The sequence below is a fragment of the Gracilinanus agilis genome, chromosome 3 (assembly GCF_016433145.1).
Source record: "Gracilinanus agilis isolate LMUSP501 chromosome 3, AgileGrace, whole genome shotgun sequence".
Classification (NCBI taxonomy): Eukaryota; Metazoa; Chordata; class Mammalia; order Didelphimorphia; family Didelphidae; genus Gracilinanus; species Gracilinanus agilis.
Genome location: NC_058132.1, coordinates 508424728 through 508442074, shown reverse-complemented (window position 1 = coordinate 508442074; position 17347 = coordinate 508424728). Strand labels below are relative to the sequence as shown.

General features: G+C 35.4%; 1 protein-coding gene across 2 annotated transcripts in view; it reads left to right on the top strand.

The window, feature by feature from the left end:
* The window catches only part of ARHGEF7 (Rho guanine nucleotide exchange factor 7), a 321898-nt gene that overhangs the window by 267879 nt on the left and 36672 nt on the right, over positions 1-17347 (top strand). For both annotated transcript variants that reach the window (XM_044670524.1, XM_044670523.1), the window contains 4 exons: positions 2711-2797; positions 10675-10753; positions 10932-11071; positions 14112-14336. In XM_044670524.1, coding sequence (XP_044526459.1) covers positions 2711-2797; positions 10675-10753; positions 10932-11071; positions 14112-14336 — 531 coding nt within the window. The remainder of the gene's footprint in view (positions 1-2710; positions 2798-10674; positions 10754-10931; positions 11072-14111; positions 14337-17347) is intronic.

Below are 17347 nucleotides of genomic sequence, written 5' to 3'. Positions count from 1 at the left end.
GGAGGGAGGGAGGAAGGGAGGGAGGGAGGGAGGGAGGGAACTTGGGTTTGAATTCCTTCTCAGCCTCATACCACCCATGTGACTTTGGGCATGTCTTTTTACCTCTCCAGACCTCAGTTTCCTTCTCTGTTAAAGAGATAAGACTAGTTTGCCTCCAAGAATCCTATTAGTTCTTACTGTTTGATCCTATGCACGCATCCATATAGAAATAGTATGTTAGCACTGAATAATCTATTTCCATTTTCTTTTTAAATATAATACTATAAACATTGGGTATAAGGCAGAAGAGTGGTAAGGGCTAGGAAATTGGGATTAAGGGACTTGTCCAGGTTTTACACATCTAGGAAGTGTCTGAAGCCAGATTTGAACCCAAGATCTCCTAAATGAGAAATGTCAACCTTGTACTCAACAAAATACTGGAGTGATTCCCAAAAGAGATTAAATGTGATCGAGAAATGTTTAACAAATAAAAATACAATTCAAGGGGGACAGCTGGGTGGCTCAGTGAATTGAGAGTCAGACCCAGAGACAGGAGGTCCTGGGTTCAAATTTGACCTCAGATACTTCCTAGCTGTGTGATCCTGGGCAAGTCACTTACCCCCCCCCTCCCCCCCCATTGCCTGGCCCTTACCAATCTTCTGCTTTACAACCAATACCCAGTATTGATTCTAAGATGGGAGGTAAGGGTTTAAAAAAAAGTAAGTGATTGAGCATACTCTTAAATTAAAAAAAATACAATTCAAAATAGGTAACGTTAATTTGTTATGTTCTGAGTCAGTAAGTGGCCCACAGGAATCCATTCTTATTTTAGTCTAACACAGTTGTTCTAAACTAGTCAGATGTCAGAACCCACTACCTATAAAATTGACTCCTTTTGTCTATAACATATCTTAGTGGATTACTGTATTAAATGTTCTTCCCACTGTTATAATATAGAGTTTCATTTTCTTAAGTTATTTTATATTTTAGCTAAGAAAATATTATCTCAATTTTGGATGATAGCACAGTTTTCAACTGTGTCTTCAATTATGCGCTTATGGATTATCCCTAGTAATTCCTTAAATTCTTGAAGCTTTTAAAGAGACTGAAAGTAAAAATGATGGAGCTTTACTTTGCTTACCTTTTGCTGATGTTACTTTCCAATTTCTCTTCTTCCTTTCATTCATGCAGCTCCTGGACAAAGCTTTTAAAATAAAAGCATATGTTGTTCTTCTGCAAAGCAGATGAACAGAAATAGAAACAAATGAAACCCCATATACTCTAGAAATGGAAATGTGGAAGAGAGCTAACCAGTAATCTTAGGGGCAAAGAAGACAGTTAAAACATAGACCAATACTTTTTAGTTATCTTGAAAGGTGATGCTGTCTAGAAATTATTTAAATGTGATCCCACAGAAATATTTTGCAGTGCACAGAAATGCATTAGAAAGACATTAACAATACTTGTTCTTTTAACTAATTTGGAATAATGTGTTTTTAATGTATTAGTTGACATTTACAGTGATATACACAATTGCTTTGACATCTATTTGATATAATTGTGAATTGACTAAGTTTGTAATATCCTTGTCCAGTGATAATTTAGTCTAGTTGTATAAATACACAGTGGAAACCACATGCTTCATTAGTTAATTAATCTACTTGTTCTCTACTATTGAAGTGTGTACTATTTGTTGATAAAGTAATTACGGCAGTCAAAACATTTATTTTAATAATAAATTAATGACCCACTTTCAAAATTAAATATCTTAGGTAGTAATCTTTTTTGTACATGTTAACATTTGGAAGATTACAAAAATTAAAATTGTTACATGTGCAATATATTTTTCTTTTCATTAACAAACTAGAAAGAGATGTCAGTTACCAGTGGACAATGACATTTTAATACCTTGATAATTGATGGTGCAAAATGTTTTATGCTAAGCTACAACATTCCTTTTTTGTTAAAGCTTTTGTAAAAAAAAATTATACTTTTTTCTGTTTGGTGACTAGAGGAAGCAGAACCATGGTTTCAAATATCATCTTATGTCATTGTCTTGGTGTTTCGACTTCCAAAACTTGTAGCAAAAATGTTAAAAATAACAGGGCAATTTTCATGCCCTTCAAACAAACTAGTTCAACTTGATGAAGCACATAAAAATAGAATTATACAGTTTTAAGATAATATAGTCTCTTCTTAATTCACAGAGTGTAGTAGGACTTACAGCACAATTTTTAAAAATAATATTTTGTTCTAACCATATGGCATTTAATGAATCATTCTAGCTTTTGAACCTTCCAGGGAACTAGGTCTTGTACTCTCACTCAAGAAGACAGAACTTAAGTTTCTTAGGATTTATATGATCATGTTAAATCTAAAGTTGAACACAATGAAAGAATGTCCTTTTAAGATACCATATCAGATACATATGAACTAAGTGTAATTAAATCATGTACATGACATTTTTGTACTACCTGTATTATTAAGAAATTTAAGTATATATTCCTTGCCAAATAAAATAAAATGCTCTTTTAATCAAAAGAAAAAATTTCAATCAGGAAACTACTATCTTAACTTTGATAACATTTAATTTAGCTAAAGTTAGTGACTACATTTTGGTGAAAAATATAGTATATGATTTTTGATGATTCCTTGAGTAAGAATAAATGTGTTACAATTTGCAGCATATCTGCATGTATATTTTATAATTGTTTCTCTTTGTTTTTTTAAGGAAAAGAATGAAAGATATCTTCTACTTTTCCCTAATATTCTACTAATGTTATCTGCCAGCCCTAGGATGAGTGGTTTTATTTATCAGGTAAAGCAGTTATTTTATTTTCTCCTCAACTACATGTAGATACAATATTTAACATTTGTTTTCTCAGACTTTTAATTCCAAATTCTCTTCTCTTCCTCCCTTCACACTATCCTGAGATGGTAAGCAGTTAGGTGTAATTTTTCCATGTGTTATCATATAATATATATTTCTATATTCATCATGTTATCTAAAAAGACACATATCACTAAAAAAGAAAAAAAACTCTTGAAGAAAATAAAATAAAGGGAAAAGTGGTATGTAAAGAAAATATTTTTTAAAAAGTCCATTGTTAATTGATACCTTTTAGTTATCTTCAGACTTAAAAATTTTTGCGCAGTATGTATATTTATGATAGCTAAGTATGTCTTTTGTATATAGAGTGCAAATATAGACATATGTTCCTATCTTTGTACTAAGATGTACTTATCTGAGCTTACCTGTTTATACAAATGAAATGTTAGTTATAAGATGAAAACTAAACTTTAAAAAGTGTTAAAAATAGTCACCAAACCAAAGCAAATATTTGGCTAACTTAATAAATGACAATTTTTAAAATTTATAATCTTTATTTTTAAACTCTTATCTTCTGTCTTAGTGTCAATAGTAAGTATTGGTTCCAAGAGACCATGTCAGTGGGCAGGCAGACTTTTAGTAATCTGATTGGTTTTTTTGACTTGTGTTTCATTAAAATATAGCATAACTTTTCATTCACAATTTTAAATTGTTCTGTTTTTACTGTATAAGTTGTAAAACTATATATGTTTTTTTAAAAATGCAATCAAACTATCTTAGTTTTTTTATTAAGGAAACATTTTGTTTCTCTTAAAAGTGAAACTCAAAAACTTTGTAACTATGTTATCATTTTGAAATATTTCAATTCACCAAAGTTTTATAAAATACCTGCTGTCCAATCAAACTGGCCCACTTGATGCTCTTCTCATGTAGCGCTGCAACTCTGGCTCCATACTTTCATGCTTCAGAGTGTTTTCTGTGTCTGGAATATGGTCTCCTTACCTCTGTCTCATAAAATGCTTAACTTCCTAAATAACTCAGCTCCAGGGCTGCTTTTTATGATACATATTTTCTGTTTTCCTTACATTATATTCCTTACATTCCTTCCCCTCATATTACTTTCTCTTTCCTTAGTGTGTAGAGAGCAAGAAACTGCATGAAAATAGGAGTCAGGAGGACCTGGATTCAAAACCCAATTCAGACATTTACTAGTTATTTGACTCCTGGACAAGTCACATAATCTCACTGAACCTCATGAGGTTTCCTCATCTGTAAAATGAATTATATTTGATATTCTCTAAGCTCCCTTCTAGTTCTAAATCTATGATGCTATAATCTTGGGATATTGAAGCCAGAAAGACTTGTGTTCTAATTTCCCTTCTGCCACTGACTAGTGATATGACCCTGGGCAAGACACTTAACTCTCAGTGCCCAGGTAACTCACTAAAACTGTAAGTTGCAAAGATTGTATAAGTCTACACTGTTAGGAGTTTTCTTTACCTGAACTTCCCTATACTAAGGGAATCAGAAGTCTAGTTCTTATCTTGTAACCGAATTTTATGTGTACTTATATGTTTCCCTTGCTTTCGTTGTTGTACCCTTTGCACCTAGCCTACTGTCTGGCACCTAATAGGCACTTACTAAATGCTTATTGATTTAGCACATGATGCTAAACTCTGAGGAAACAAAGTTGTATAATTACACTTCATTTACATGAGTTTATCCAAAGAGAGGTGGATTTAAAATTATGTTTGTTATCATAGCGGAGAATCATAGTCTCTCAGAATTGGAATGGCCATCAGAGACGCTCTTATCCCTGCTTAAAAACTATCCAACAGGGAGCCACATTATTTAAATTGACTGACCTAATATTACAACTATTTTGAAGTGGCCAAATGTAAACTAAAAGCCTTAATTCATGTGGTACAATTTTGTATAACTTAGCATCAGTAGTTCCTATAGATTTGGATTGCCATACAAGGGCTTGCATTATTTAAAAAAAAAAAAAAAAAAAAAAAGATATGGTATATGGTATACTACTTCATTGGTTGGTTCCCAAAACTAATCAAAATGGGAATACATAAAGCTTGCTGAATGATGACCTGCCACTAAATTTCTGAGATCACTTAGATTATTAGCAAGTACAACTTTGTCAATCTAGAACCTTTAGGAATGAGTTTTTCTGGACAGATCACAAATTTTTACTCGTTTAAATAAAGTCAATGTGGTATAATGTAAAGAATCCTGGATTTGGAGTCAGAATTCAACTTGGGCCTTTTAAATGGACCCCACTGTGTGCATGGCGTCATCATAGACAGTGGGGTCACAAAATGAAGGACCCTACATTTAAAGAGCTTACATTCTGTTAAGGGAAAACAACACATGGAAAAATTGTGGAGGGAGGGAAACACTAACTGTGAAGGATCAGGAAGGACCTCCTATATAAGTGGTGGTACTTGAATTGAGCCTTCAAGGGCAGAGGTAACAAGGGATAAAATTCTAGGCAGGGGTAATGACAGCTTATACAGTAGCAGAGTCATGAGAGATAAAATATTGGGCTTGGGCAAAAGCTTTTGTGAGGAGGAATGACATGAAATCATTTCAGGAAGATAGGTTGGAGGCAAGTTATGAAGGATCAAACAGAAGAGTGTATGATCTTTTCTAGAAGCCCCAAGGTACCATGAAAGCTTTCTGGGAATGACGTTTGTCAGACCTATGTTTTAGGAAAATCTGCTTGGCATCTGTGGGCAGGATGGCAGGAGAGGGGGGGGAGACTGAAGCAGGAAGACCTATTAGGAGAATGAATAATGGCTCAGTGAGGCATTGGGATCCTAAATTCGAATGGTGACCAGACCAGCATTTCAAATCCTGGTTCTGATACCTATTATATTTGTGACTTTGCACAAAGCATATAATCTCTAAGCCTCAGTTTTCTTATCTGTAAAATAAAGGTGTTGAACCAGATGATTTCTAAGTGTCCTTGTAACTTCTATATCCTTTGATCCCCAAGTGCTTTAAAATATTTTTCCCATATTGGGTGATCTTTCTAAAATGGTTATATTTTTCATTGTCTTCTAAAACAAAAATATTATACTGACTGCAGTCTAGCCTTTCTCAGTGATTTACCAGGCTTTAGTGCATTGACACTCCTACAGTTTTTTCAGACATATAGAGCTTAATTGTTCCATATACAAAGGAGCCACAGACTGTTCTATAGAATTTTAGTGGCTAATTTTTGATTATTTTGATTCTTTCCTTGTTATCAGCTGTCAGTCTTTGCTTCTCTAAGTGTGACTTCCTGGTAGTAAACCCTCTTAAATTCTAATATACTACTGTGGATTTGGAAACCAACCAAATGTATTTGTTAGGATTGTGAAGTAAAAAGAAATATCCACTGAGATAAATGTTTGAGGGAGGTTATCTTGTAAATGTTTGAGCTAAAGCTAAAGTCCTTGGATTGTGCCACCCATTTTTGTGTGGGACATGTTTCTATATTCTTGAAGATAGGTCAGATAGGTCAGATAACTGGAGAAGGGGCGGATATTACAATATTAATTATTTCTGTTATTCATCACTTTACTTCTTCCCAATTTCATGAACCCCTCTCCCTCCTTTTATACCATCTATATGTATTTTCCTACACATCCTTAGCTCTCTTCTTTCAGTAATTCGTTCGTTTAATTCTTTACTCGTTTATATCTTTTAGTGCATATAATTCTTAAATTTTCTTTTCAAATTTTATCAAAGAAATGAAGTTACAAGGTATATTTCTAACTTTTTCCAGCATTGTGTTCTATTTTTTGTATCTATAAAGTAGAGATTAATGGGCTGATAATTAGAAAATACCTTAAGAACTTTTTTAAAGGAGGAAACCAGAATTTTCAATGCAATTTTTCTGTTTATTCCTCAATTTTTTTGTTTGATTATATTCTAAATGTCAACTTCTTGAAGTACAAATTTATTAAGACTCTTCTTTTAAATTCTTTGTTTATCTCTCCCTCATTTTGAGAAAGACAAGTACAGAAGTCTTCACTGACTTCTTTTTGCATACATTCTTGTTGTAATTTATAAATTCCCTATAAGAATGGCCTTTGTCTTTAATTCTTCCCCCCACCTTTAAGGAAAAATAAAGCACAACAGCCCTTATCTTCCATCTTAGAATTGATATCAAGTATTGGTTCCAGGGCAGAAGAAAGGTAATGGCTAGGCAATTGGAGTCAAGTGACTTGCCCAGGGTCACACAGCTGGGATGTATCTGAGATCAAACTTGAATCCAGTATCTCTCATCTCTAGGTCTGGCTCTTTGACCACTGCTGCTCCCTTTGTTTTTAATTTTCAATTCTCTCTCTCTCTCTCTCTCTCTCTCTCTCTCTCTCTCTCTCTCTCTCTCTCTCTCTGTCTCTGCCTCTCTGTCTTTCTATCTATCTCTTTCTCATTCCTTCCTTCCCTCCCTCCCTTCTTCTCTTTAATTACTTTTTCTTCAACTACACTTCTAAAGCTATTTTCTGATGTCTGTTTTTTTACTTCCTCCTATCTGTGTTTTGACCACCAACATGATGATGACACTAAATTTGGCATATAGTGAGGAAGTTAGCAAAGATGTACACTCTAGAAGCTACTTACTTTATTGGTAAGAGAGGGGAGCAGAAAAAGGTTTGGAATCCCTTTCCTGCCCTGGGCTTGAAGCTTCCTTAGCTGTGAAATTAGGAGTCAAACTAAGTAAAATCTGATCTTCAATTAGAGTTCAAGATCTATGTTCTTAAGCATATATCCCACTTTTGCCTCCCATTCTTGCCCTGACAACTCACCTTATATTTATGGTCAACCTTCAGAGTATCTTCCAGATTCATTTATGGCAGATGACCTTGTAGGCCAATGTGGGAACAGTATAAGATCAGGGTCTTCCTTGCCCAGTGCACCCCAGAATGCAAACCTTCTGGGTAGCTATAGTATAGGAATTGCCAAACATGCAGCCTACTTCTCAGCATGAGGAAAACAAACTTTTTCCCTTCACAAATACTGCATGTTCTTATAAGAAATTACTGGTGCAGGAATTCTATGAGAAACTTAGCTAGGTAGTTAAACATTGACATATTGAATTATCACCTATAGAAAACTCTGTTTAGAACCACTGAAGTAATCTAAATATATTGTCTCTATCTTTTAAATCATTACTAACCATTGTCTTTGCAAAAGGCTTACCTAATAATCCCTTAGCCTACAAAGCCTCACATTGGATGCCATTTGACAAAACCTGCTGGACAAATTATTCGTGGGTCCATGAAACAGGGATGAGAGAAATGATTCTGGGATTACAGGAGGGTCAAACAGACAGACTGACAGACACACAGAGACTTCTTGCTGATCAGTAACAAAGTTTAATGATTTGGGGTACATACTTTATAGGGAAAATGATGTAGGCTAAGGGATTAGGTAAACCTTTTGCAGAGACAATGGTTAGTAATGATTTCCAAGATAGAGATGATGTATTTAGATGACCTCAGTGGTTCTAAACAGTTTTCTATAGGTCATATGTCTACGTAGCTAAGTTTCTCACAGAATTCCTGCACCAGTGATTTCTTGTAAGAACATACAATATTTGTGAAGGGGAAAAAATTAGTTTATCCCATGCTGAGGAGCAGGATGTATGTTTGGCAATTCCTATACTATGGCTACCCAGAGGCCCTGCATTCTGGGATACACTGGGCATTTTTCTTGCCTTGCTGAATGGAAAGCCCCTGTTCCTTATATTCCTAATATTAAAGGTAAAATAGATTTTGGGTTTTTAAGAGTTTTTATAAGTGAAGGACAGGATTCTGACACAGAGTGAAGATGGAATGCTGATGAAGCAAGAATGACGGCAACAGCAGTTAAAAGATTGGGGGAAGCAAAGGCTAATGGGAGGAGGACTTACTGGGAGTTCATTTTTGAACCCTGGACTGAGAGGAACACCAAATCCGACCTAAAGATTGAATTCACAGCATTTCCAGAGGATTCCCTAATCTTTACTATTGCCCATAATGACTGTGAAGTGACCTTGTTTATCAGTATCTTGAGACATGAGGGGCTGACAAGACATTCAGCTGCCCAAGAGGATTTTATCCTGGAAGGCAGGCTGTATCAGTCCCAAAGAGAGAAACATCTTCCTCTGTGCCTGCCACATCTAAAATCATTTGGTTCTCTACATTAATAGATTAGATTAGTTAACATTAGAAACTCAAGAAAATTGAGACAACTACCAGACTTATCCCTTTAGCTGTTGGCCAAAGCTAAAGGAACCTGCATATCTCTTTGAGACTTTAGATAGAGAACTCCTGTTTTACCTCTTCCCTTATTTCACCCTTATTAACCTATCTTCAGTAAACATCGTTGATTACAAATTAGCAGTCAGATAATTGGAAAAGTGGGAAGTAGAGGCTAAAGAGAGTAAAGGCTTATTTGGGGGGGGGAACGTTTCTTCATACTTAAGTAAAGCCAAAATCCTAAGTTGCTCGTTACTGGTTTCCTCTGGTAGGGGTGTGATCAGAAAGGAATAATTGGGGAAGGTTAGGTAACGCAAAATTCCCTAACAAACCATCAATCTATATTCTTTCAGTGTTCCCTAATCTGATTCATACCTCTACATTTACCTCTACCATCATCATATTCAGTTAGGCCCAGAGGGCAGCCATTAGCTCTGTGGCCAGTAAGGGAGGGAGGGTATCCTTGGGCTTGCTTCACTAGCACAAACCAACTAACCAATACAGCATCATCCCAGGGATTCCCTTTTTCCTCTTTTAACATAAGTAAAGTAACAGAAGCAGACTTCCTGCCTTGAAATGGAATCTTGAGCTGAGTCTGACTAAGGAAACTATTTCTGATTGTTATTATTATACTGTTTCAGTACTGCCTCCTTGTAATGTTCAGTTAAATTTCCACCTTCTTTCCAATTAGAGTTTTGCCCTAATGTTTCTAGCCTGCAAAGGACCAGAGCATAGACTGCTTATTCTGTATCCACAGAGGAGCTAAAACCAAGACTTAATTCTCTCAATTGTAGATCTTCTTTCCACAGCTTTTTCCAGAACCTTCCAACTTCTTCCTCCTTCCACAAATCAACCAGATAAAGGAATTTCCAGGAGCCAAAGTTTTTGCCACCTCTCTGGGTAGGGAACACAAGCAGAGAGACAGAACTCTCCAACTGCTCCCGGGTCTTCATATAGAATTCCTAAGCCAGTTAAGCCAATTCCTTAAGCCACTCTTAAAAACCCCAAATCTATTTTACCCTTAATACTAACTACCCAGAAACCTTGTGTTTTGGGGTGCATTGGGCATGGAAGCCCCTGATCTTCTTATGCTGTTCCCACAGAGCAAGACTTGGAGACTTTTTTTTTAAATAAAATACATTAAAAACCCCCGTCAAATGCTCTTCTTTTTCTAATCCTGTGGTTTTTTTTTTTCTCCTTCCTCTTTTCAGAATATTTAAAATTGCCTTGTTTTTATTCTCTTTGATCATGGCCTGGCAAAACTGTACCATTAGAACATTGGATGATTATAAATTGCTTTCCTTTTCAAAAAGATTGTGTGCGAGTGTATACATATATGAGTGTGTGCCTGTAGACCAGGCCCTGCAATCAGGAAAGCCTTAGCTTACATACCGTGTGACTAGGAATGAGTCATATAACTTCTTAGTGCCTTGGGGAGCTCTCTAAGCAATATGAGACTAAGTGATAGATGTGTTGACTATCTGCATCAGCCAGAGGAGATTCCACACTGAGATCCTCTAGGCAGAGGAACCAGTGAAATCATAGAACTGACCAACAATAACTCAATAAAGCAACACCTTTTCTGCTCTAAAAGCACTAATTCCTTTGCTATGTCCTTTCTAGGGAAAACTACCAATGACAGGAACGACAATCACAAAGCTAGAAGACACTGAAAACCATAAAAATGCATTTGAAATAGCAGGTGATGTAAATAAACTTTTGTAAATACTGATTGTCTTCTGGGTGAGAAAATCTGTATTATCACTTAATTGATTTACACACAGGTCATTTTTAGTTAAAATGTAACCAGTGTAAAATGTATGCATGTGTCTAGGATCTACATTTCCTGTGTCAAACTTTTGTTTCCTCTCTGACTCCAGGAAGCATGATTGAGCGGATATTAGTATCATGCAACAATCAGCAGGATCTTCATGAATGGGTGGATCATCTGCAGAAGCAAACTAAAGTCACAACTATTGGAAATCCCACTATTAAGCCTCATTCTGTGCCATCTCATACTGTAAGGACTCATTCTGATGTGTACATTTTCCCCATTTCAAACAAGATTAGGTCTTTGGCTGAATTATCATACACTATATAGCATTGTAGTAGCAGTGTCTACAGTAACAGGAATCAGATGGCTTAACTTCCATATTTATTTCTCTGCACAGATTTGCTTCACACAGTTTTGGCAGTCAGAACCATTCATCAGTCTTGTGAGACAGTCACATGATGCATTCATGGGCACAGATGTATGGTACAGCAAAGCTTGTTTAGGAAATAGCCTTTCTTAGAAAGGCATCTACATCTTAAAAGAACAAATATAAGTTAAACTACCATGAAGCTATTTTAAAAAGCCACTAGTCAAAAGACCACTTTTAGGGGTACTAGTCTAAATCTATTTCACATTACATTTTTTTTAATGAAGGGAAAACACCTGTATAATGTTGGGAAAAGCAGATGATTCATTTAATTTAAATGTGTTTTTATTCTTCTGTGCATAAGAGTCTATTTTTTCAATTGCTCATCCATTAAAAAACAAATTAACCTCAGGTTGATAAAATCTCATGTTATTTTAGAAAAGGCATACATTAAGTTTTGGGATTTAAATTTCTCCTCACTTAAATTTTATTTCACATTTTATTTTTTTAGTATAGGTCATTTTTGCATCTTTAATCTTCAAGAATGGGGAAGTTGTTTTTGAAGCTATAGCTGGCACTTATATAATACTTTGAGGTTTGAAGGGTGCTTTACAAATATTAACTAATTTTATCCTCAGACCAACCCTTTGAGGTAGGAGCTATTATTATTGCCATTTTAAACTCTGATCTGAAATCAACTGTGATCTTTTCTAAGCCATATAAAATATGTAGACTTTATTGCATTGTCATATTAGGACTTTTTCATGTGAATCCATATTTTATCTCTTTACCCTAAATCTAAAACTGATTGCCAAAAAAAGACCATTGTAATATAACAACTGACAGCAGTTTCATTATACTAGCTCCTTGTTATGCTCCTCATTTCTCTCAAAAATTTGGAGGATAAAGTTACTGCTCATTTGCTGTAGCTAACATTCTGACTTGAAAGGCTCTGCCATCCTAACTGCTCCATCCTTTAAAACATACTAAAGAGACATCTCCCATTACTCTTTGAAATAGAATTTCTTATTTTAGTTTTGGGATATTTTAAAAGATAGAAAATAAAGGCTCATTCTAACTCACAGTCCTCAGTAGTGGCCAACTACTAAACCTGAAAAATGGTTATAGCAAGTGAAATTACGTTTCAACCTAGACCTTGGCAGTGTCAAATGTTCTTCTTTTCCTTTGTTGACTCAATGGCAAGTCAGTCATTAGACATTAATTAAGCTCTTCTTTGATTATAGCTACTGTGGAGCATGGAAAGCCCCTTGTCCCCATGCCTTTACAGTCCAGTAAGAGAGAAATTTTATAGAAATCACTATAGTAAAGAGTAGAACAAGGAAAAATTTTATGAGGCTTAAAACAATATTCTGCATATATGCATGTGTGGAGGAAGGGACAGTTTATTTCTGACTAGAAATATCAGGAAACCTTTAATGAAGAGTACTAAATGCATCAGCCTCAGAGCAGTATGTGGTATTTCAGTTGCCAGAGATAACAGGGATAGAAATACCAGGCTGAGAGAGAAGCTTGAGAAAAGGTAATGATAGACAACTTAGAACTTAAAATATTCTTCATAAAGAGCTTTTGGCTTTCATATTCTTTATTCCCTGTGCGCTCTAGACACACTGTAAACTCGCCTCTCTAGGTTACTCAGGTTGAAAAATACCATTGTTCCCTCCTGGGAAAGGCTGTTGTAAATCATCATGCTTTCCACTGATTCACTTAAATTTATATTAGTAATCTTTTCTATTTATTATGCTTTAATATCTTTTGAATGACTTTAGAGACTAAGGGTTACAGTTTTGTTTCAAGTTTCTTAATGTTTGGAGGATGGAGAAGAAAGGAAGAATCTCTTTTTAATTCCTTTAAATTTTTTAGTCTTTTTGATTTGCTCTTGCACTCATGACTTTTTGTGGCCAATCAGAACATTCTTTTTGTTAAAGTAAATTTCACTCTTATTGACTATTTTTGATTATTCCTTGTTCACACTTCAAAATTAGCTTAACCATTTCCCTTTATTAGCTATTATTCAGAAATATAATTCCTCATTTTCAATACTGTTGCTTTTGGAAGTAGATTTTAAATAACAGTTTTGAATGAAGCTCACATTTCCAGAAATTTACTCAGATAGTGATATAAATATTACAAACCAGTAATTGATAGCAGACTTTGAAGAGAAATTAAATTAGCACGGTCATTTTATTCAACCCGTGTGTATTGTTCTGAGTTCACCCTATAAGATCATACATCTCTTTTTTGTGATAATGGAAATGAGGATCTTCAAAAAAAATTTAATTCCATGCAAAAAGACAAAAAGATGGTGGTCCCTTTAGAGTGGTTCTCGTCCCCTACTGAGGACTTCCTCAAACTTGTTGGAGGATTTTAGGCAAATCCCTTCACTTCCCTGCACTTCAGTTCCTTATCTGTAAAAAGCAAGAATGGGGCTAGATGATTTCTACCATTTCCTTCAGCTTCTAGCATCCAGCTATGCTATTAAAGGTGTGATTTTGAACAAAGTACTGAGTTCTTTAAGCTCTGTCTAACAGTACCAGGGAATTGAGTACTTTGATCGATACTAGGTGAGGTAGTGAACCTGACCACATCTCGTAATAATAGTGTTTTTTAACAACAAATTCAAATAACTTTTTACTTGATTACTGTGTTCAAGGCATACTATTAGGTCCTTGATATACAGAGATCAAAATCAGGATAGTGCCTGTTCTCAAGAACTTTGAAATCTTTAAAAAAATAAAATCTGTCTCTACTAATTGTTAATAAAATTAATTCTTGAATTATTTGAATGGAGAGCTTTAATTTTAGTTCAACTTTTTTTTTTTGGAAAATCTTTACATTTAAGTGCTAAATAGTCTCATAAGTTGTTTCTTCTCTTTTCTTAAACTTTTGTACACTTGGCAGCTTCCTTCCCATCCAATCACACCATCCAGCAAACATTCAGACAGCAAGCCAGTGCCACTGACTCCTGCATACCACACGCTCCCACACCCTTCACATCATGGGACTCCACATACCACAATTAATTGGGGACCTCTGGAGCCTCCTAAAACTCCCAAACCCTGGAGCCTGAGCTGCCTGCGACCTGCACCTCCTCTACGGCCTTCAGCTGCTCTCTGTTACAAAGAGGTGAGGTCCTGCTGCCACTCAAAAGGGTTAATGTGAGAAGAACAGGATCATGGTAGAAAACTGAACTTTAAATTTGGGGGTTAAATTAAAAACCCTATGTTTACTCCCCAGTTTTCATTTTAACTAATTCTGGAATATGGCAGTTCAGAATTTGTCATTTCCTTTTTTATGCAGGCTGGCTTATTCAGAAGTATAAGGAAGATATTTTCTAACCTTATACATTTATACTTATTTCCACTTAATTTTCCAGTGCCTTTGTCATTAGGCCTGGTTGAGAAGGATCCTTTCTTTAAGTTGAATCCTGCCAGAATCCTTTTGAGAAGGGATCATTATTTTATAGAAGACGACATCATGGACAAGTGTTGTTTCTACAGAATTCCTTAATCTTTGCCAGTTTACAGAGCAAGGCGTTTGAAAAATAATTTCACGTGGGCTTCCTGTGTGACTGTTTCAGAGTCTGAAATTATTTTTATCTTCTAGTTGGTGGTGGGAATCATTTCATTTTTGCATGTCATGCTATTGCCCTTTATAACACTTTTAGTAACTTTGCAATCTCATGCAAGATATCATTTCCTTTGATTGATTATCAGAAGAAGCTCTATGATATATGAAGAGTGGAGTTTAAAAAATAAAGCTAAAGAAATTCTCTAAGTCATTTCTCCTCTCTGTTTTGCCTGTAAGAAAACTGAATGCCTCATTCCAGCCTCATTTCTTTCTTTCCTACTTTTGCAGCTTCACATATTGTATAAAGTGCTTAACAAACTGAAATCTAGTATTTATCCACAAAATAAGTACAAATACATTAATTTTCCATATGCCCTTAAGTTCTGCTATGATAAAGAAATGAAATAATTGTCTTAAATGGTGTTCTGAAATTAACTACACTCAAATGCTTGCATCAAAGGTGTCTGCATCTGGAAAGGCAGATGCTGGTGTGGGAGATGATGAGTATATTGAAACATTTCTGTCAGGCATTAAATCATGATTTTTCTAATAAAATGTTTAGACTGTAATCTAAAGGAAAGATTCATTTGTAATAGTTTGGGATTAAAACTGTAGGGCTTAAAACTTGAGACAGGGGTATTTTTATATTATACAGAACTCTCAAGGAAATGAAACACATATGAGAGCAAGAGAAAACAAAATGAAAAACACATCGTAGGTTTGGAGTTTGTAATATTATTGCTGATTTGAGTTTCCTTTTGCCTTTATGACCTCTAGATTGAAGAATAGAGTTTACATTTTATATATATATATATATATTCAGGAATATTGCCCAGAGACCTCAGCTATTGCCGAGATCTTCACATCACTTGTGGCAAAACATATCGTCCCTATGTTTGCTAAGAATTGCGCTACATTTGAGCCCCACTTTTAAATGGTCCTTTATAGTGAAGTTAATTCCCAAAACAGGGTAGTAATTTACTCACCTGGCTACTTAACTGTGAGTAACTATCTAACATGGATCCAGGAATGATAATTATAGATTTTTCAAGCGTCAATCTAATTTTGTTGGAGACCTGTGATTTCATTGGTCAAATAAATTGCCTCATAAGGAACCTCCCTCTATCCATGTAAGTTAGCACCTTTTCTGCAATGTGGTATTAAAAAACTGTTTATATCACTGAGAGAGGGTAAGTGAACTGCCCAGAATCTGCTAGCCAGTGAATCAAAGGTAGGACTTGAACCCAGGTTATACTGGCTTGGAGGCCAGCTTTCTTTTCACTTTGCCAGCTGCTTTTAGATGTGTACCAGTGTATGTTTTTTGTATTGATTTTAGTTCCATTTATGTAGGATTGTTCTTTATAAGTATTAGGTTTCGTTCATATATATGTATATATTTTAATAAGAGTAGTAATGACCAAAAAAAGTCAGTTTTTTTTTAAATAGAAAATGGGACTTTGTTTATAATGTCCTTTTCTGCCTGACTCCCCCAAACCATCTCTGCTTCCTATATTTCAAATTCTTACTTTTTGAATTAACACACCATTTATATAATTTAAATTATGTGACATTTGATTTTTAAAAAATATGCACACATACACAAACACATAAACCAGCCATTGATAAAGCTCAGATGTTTGAAAAGTCATCCCTCAGGGGCAGCTGAATGGCTCAGTGGATTGAGAGCCAGGCCTAGAGACTGGAGGTCCTAGGTTCGAATCTGGCCTCAGACACTTCCTAGCTGTGTGACCCTGGGCAAGTCACTTAACCCCCATTGCCTACCCCTGTAACAAATAAAATTAATATAAAAGGATATAGATAAAAGATATTAGGGTTTAAAAAAAAAGTCATCCCTCATTGATCTTTGTCCTGCTCATTCACTTTTTCACTTTCTTGTGCACTTTTTTTAGAGGATGTCTTGTATTCTGAAGGTAAGGGGTGGACTGGTACATTTCTTTGACTGAAATTAGCATGTCTATGATACATAGAGCAGCCCATGCTGTTTCTCTGTTGCTATATTCTTTTGCTGCTGGTCTTTCCTTTAAAAGCAGATTAACTGCACTTCTACTCCCTTGTCCTTCTTTTGTGGTTTAAAATGCTTCAATCAATCATTGTCATTTTGTCAACTTGCTCTCCTCCCAAAGGCACTCCTTCCTCAACCACTATCCATATTTGGTTTGACCTGTCAGATGGTCTACCCTTCCAGTGTTAACCTTTCTTTCAACCTAGGGTGTGTGTGTGTGTGTGTGTGTGTGTGTGTGTGTGTGTGTGTGAAAGAGAGAGAGAGAGAGAGAGAGAGAGAGAGAGAGAGAGAGAGAGAGAGGAGAGCATGTATGTGAGTGACCTAATTATTCCATCTGCCATTTTTCCTTCCTCTTCAAACTCTGCCAGTCTGCCTGCCTGCTTATAGCAGCTTTGCTGAATATTATTACAATTATTACAATATTAATAGTATATCCAAGTAACACAGGAAATTCGTCTGCTTTCCCAAGAGCCAATGGAGATATAGTAGCCAATTTGACTAAAAGAAAAGTGGCTTATTAGTTCTAAATTAATGTCTGGCAGCT